This window comes from Sciurus carolinensis, chromosome 9 (genome assembly GCF_902686445.1).
Source record: "Sciurus carolinensis chromosome 9, mSciCar1.2, whole genome shotgun sequence".
Classification (NCBI taxonomy): Eukaryota; Metazoa; Chordata; class Mammalia; order Rodentia; family Sciuridae; genus Sciurus; species Sciurus carolinensis.
In genome coordinates this window covers 36,665,299-36,669,186 of record NC_062221.1, presented here as the reverse complement: position 1 = coordinate 36,669,186, position 3,888 = coordinate 36,665,299, and the positions used below count along the sequence as shown (strand labels likewise).

The following is a 3,888-nucleotide window of genomic DNA, read 5'->3' as shown; positions in this document are numbered from 1 at the left end:
CTTATGGTGGGGAGAATCTGCCAAACACTAAGGTTGCTCAGTGGCCAATACAATGACACATGTCAGTGTAATAGAAACCCATTTATTCTCTCATAATACCATTTATTCTCTCATAATATAGAGCTCAAGGGGAGGAAGTTGATTAGGACAGGGATTCAATAAAGTTATTGGTTGTATCTGGTGTGACCTGTTGCCTAACGGGTCCCACGTGGCACCCCAGCCAGCAGCTATAGCTTGAAGACCAAAAGAAGGGGCACTGAGCTCTGCCACCTGCATCATTTTCTCTTTCATTGGAAGGCAAATGGTTTTCCAGAAGTACTCAATTGACATTTGCTCACATCTCTTTAACAAGAATTGTGTCAAATAGCCCAACCTGGAAATGGGGGAAATGTGAAATTTATTTAGCTGGGTGGATTGCTCCCTCTTTCCCCAAACTTGAACTCCATTACAACAAAAATGAACAAGTGGAGATAGGATAAGCAATGAGCTCTGTCTGCTTCAATTAGCACAGGTTCTGAAAGGGTGATGAGAATCAACCAAATTCTCCCAACTCAAAATCCAGAGACTGTGTTAATTTGATTACTCTTTTGTTCTAAAAAAATTCACCCAGGAACAAGACAGTACATTTTAAAGAGATATTTATTTAGCCCAGAGTCCAAGATTTGTCAGCCCCTGCTACTGAACTTTGATGAGGGTCATCACAACATGATGAATGGAATCATGGTTGGAGGACATGCAAGCAATAGAGATGGGATGGTCACAAATATGGGTAGGGACAGGTCTTGCTATATTTTATAAAAACCCACACTCACTCACGGGAACAAATGGGGGCCCAGGAGAAGTACATTTTTCCCTTCTGAAGGCATTGTCCTCAGGGACTGAATTACCTCACCCTGGACCCCACCTCTTACGGTTGCTATCACCTGAGAACTGCTGCACCGAGGACCGAGCCTCCAGGCTATGAACCTATGGAGGATAAACCACTTCCACATCATCACATGCTCCAGCAATGCAACATCCAAAGAGCAGGATGTCCCAGTGTGCAACAAGAGTGCACGTGGGGGTGGGGGACGGTCTTCTCAAGGTCAATAGCCAAAACCAGACCTCTGTGATGTCACACTTGATGCTTGTTTCCTTCCCTCCATTTTCATGGCACTCTGGGTGGCAACACAACAGAGTTCACTGTTGATTCTCATTTCCACAAGCAATAGGCATAGTCTTGCCACTGTCTAGGGATAGGATGCCCGCTGCCCAACCTCAGGATGAAAATCTCGGTTTAGACCAAGTCTGTCTCTTGGCAGCCTTCATCATTGTGCTGCTCCTGAACATGAGCGGAGTTCTCTTTGCTTACCCGTGAGTCTCCCATGGAAGCTCTCAGGCTTCTTACAAAGAGATAGAAGAGAAAATAGACAATGATAGTGAAGAGGCAGGGAAGTGGGGAGAGAGGGTCACGAGAGAAAAGATGAAAATATAGTTAGCAACTCAGAGGTCTAGAGTGCCTGAGGCATCTAGGGAACTGCAGGTGGCTGGGAATGCTGGTGACATTAGCTGGAGTCTCCATGGTGCGTCTCTAGCCTGGATATTTACACCTGTCCTTAAGGTCTGTGAGTCTGACCTCAGGTAAGCCAGGCCTCGTGGGGAGCTCTGGGTTGGCCGAGACCAGAAGTGAGTCTGGCTCTGCTTTCAGATGTAGATGGATGGTGGGCAATGGGGAGTGTGCCTTTGCCCTGGTCACCAGCCCTCTCTTCCTCATGACCCACTGGAGCTTGGTATCCCTGAATGTGTCAGAACTTGAAATCTTACATCAAGGTAACCTGGGAGAAAGAGTGGTACCCCAAGGGCTGATGTCTACAGGGGTGATTTCTAAAGTGTTAGGACCACCTACAGGCTCAGGATCCCTGCCTCCACGTCATCATGACTGAGGCCCTGGTACTTCATTTCCAAGCCACTGAGGTGTGAAGAAACAGAATCCTGGAGGTTTCCCAGTTACTTTAGAAGGGATGACTGGGCAGCCTAGCAAGAGAGGCCAGCAGGCTCTTCCAAAGCACAGTTCACTCTTGCTCCTTCCCATTTCGCACATGACATCCAGCACTGATCACTCTTCCCAAGGGTGGAGCTCTGTAGAGAGCACTTCTTGCTGGAAACCCCTTTCTCCTTGAGTGCCAGCCCATCTGAGTAGTCAGCTTGCTCAACAGGGAACAGGATTCTATTGCCTATCTCCTCCCCAGGCTTCTTGTTGCCCAGTCATGCTATGGGGTTGGCCTGAGCAGCAGAGTGATGGACGGGCCTCCTGCTCCTGCCCAAACTTCTTCCCATGCCAGGCTCCTTTGAGGAGAACCCCAGGACAGCATACACAGCATGGATGAATCAGAGTGCATTTCCCATGCCCTGGTGCCCCATGTGTAGTTTCCACCAGCCACCTGAGACCTTCCACTGTCCCTCTTGTAACATCTGTGTGGAGGTGAGTACTCCTCATCCCTGTTCACTCACGAACCTATAAATGGGCACCTGACCAGGACTGGGAACCTCACAGCATAAGTGGGCCAGGTGTGGGTATGAGACTATCTCTCAAACTGCTGAAAGTGACTCTCAGCCACACTTGGTTACGTATATTTGTTATCACTTCTCTGTCTGCACATTTCCTGGGAGGCTGGCCTTGATTGCAGAGGTGCTGACGTGCGAAGGGCATCACATCTTTGCTGAGCCTGGCAGGGTCAGGGGGAGGAAAGGCAGCCCCTGTCCCATCTCCTGCTTGCCGATAGTAGATACCCAGAACCTTAGGCCAACTGCTGTCTTGTTCTCATGATCTTCACCTATCTTTGTCTGTGTTCAAGTTGGAGCGTTTCCTGGGTTCTGAGTGCTCTTCTCTCTTGTGCACACCCTGCATGAGTTTCCAAGTACAGAAGACTGACTGGGGAAGGCAGTTCTTTACATTCTTATCCAGTATCTGAGAAAATTGAGGCTCTGTTTAACACCAGGCACATCTTGTCTCTAAAGACCTCACTCATGACAGGTGACCTGATGAACCATGTAGTCTGAACTCTGCTCCAACAAAAGAATTGCCAGGTTCTTTCTGGAGATAGGAGTTCATGTGTAGTGCCAGGTGCAGGTGGCCTAGAAGACCAGGTTGGGGGAGAACTGAGCATTAGCAGATGATGGAGGCCAGGCCAGGTAGACCTTGAGGCCTGCCTCCTTTCCCTTTAGGAGTTTGACCATCACTGCAAGTGGGCCAACAACTGCGTGGGTCACCATAACATCAGGATCTTCATGCTGCTGCTGGGGTCCCTTTGTTTGTACCTTGCTGTCCTGCTGGTGACCTGTGTGATCTTCCTTGTGCGTACCAGAGATCTGCCATTCTCCTTGGACAAAGCCATGGCGTATCCACACAGTTCCAAGGGCCCCCACTGGGAACAGCAGGACAGCCAAGGGGCGAGTCAATGAGGGTGCGGCTGATGTAGGTGGGGCTAGAGGCAAAAGCCAGTTGCGAAGACCTGTCAAAGCCATGTTGAAGGTGAGTGGACTCAGGGAGATCGGCAGGGCAGGATGGACTGTGGAGTTCAGATTCTAGAGGGGCCACGCAGAAGTAATGGAGGCAGAAAAGGGCCCAGCAGGAGGACAGCGCGGTAGAGTGAGGTTTCCGTTGGATGTACTGGCTGAACCGTCCAATCCAGGAAGGAAGGGTTGGTGGGCGCGCTCTATGGGGCGGGGCCAGGGAGGGCGGAGCTGAGAGAAGGGGCGGGGTCAGCGAGGAACTGTTCCCTGGTTTGGCTGAACCTGTGCACAGCTTCATAGTGTCTGCACCTGCCCTGGGCACCCCGCTGCCACTCACCAGGCCTTAGTGATAAGCACCTCCAGGCGCCCCTACCCGAGGGCCAGATAAGTGGGACT

The 3,888-nt window shown here is 50.5% G+C and overlaps 1 protein-coding gene across 1 annotated transcript; it reads left to right on the top strand.

The window, feature by feature from the left end:
• The first annotated feature begins 1,240 nt into the window (after positions 1-1,240).
• LOC124993572 (palmitoyltransferase ZDHHC19-like) lies at positions 1,241-3,441 on the top strand. The gene is made up of 4 exons (XM_047565449.1): positions 1,241-1,353; positions 1,688-1,809; positions 2,322-2,461; positions 3,205-3,441. Exons 1-4 carry the CDS (start codon positions 1,241-1,243, stop codon positions 3,439-3,441), a joined length of 612 nt encoding a protein of 203 aa, XP_047421405.1.
• Positions 3,442-3,888: the final 447 nt, after the last annotated feature.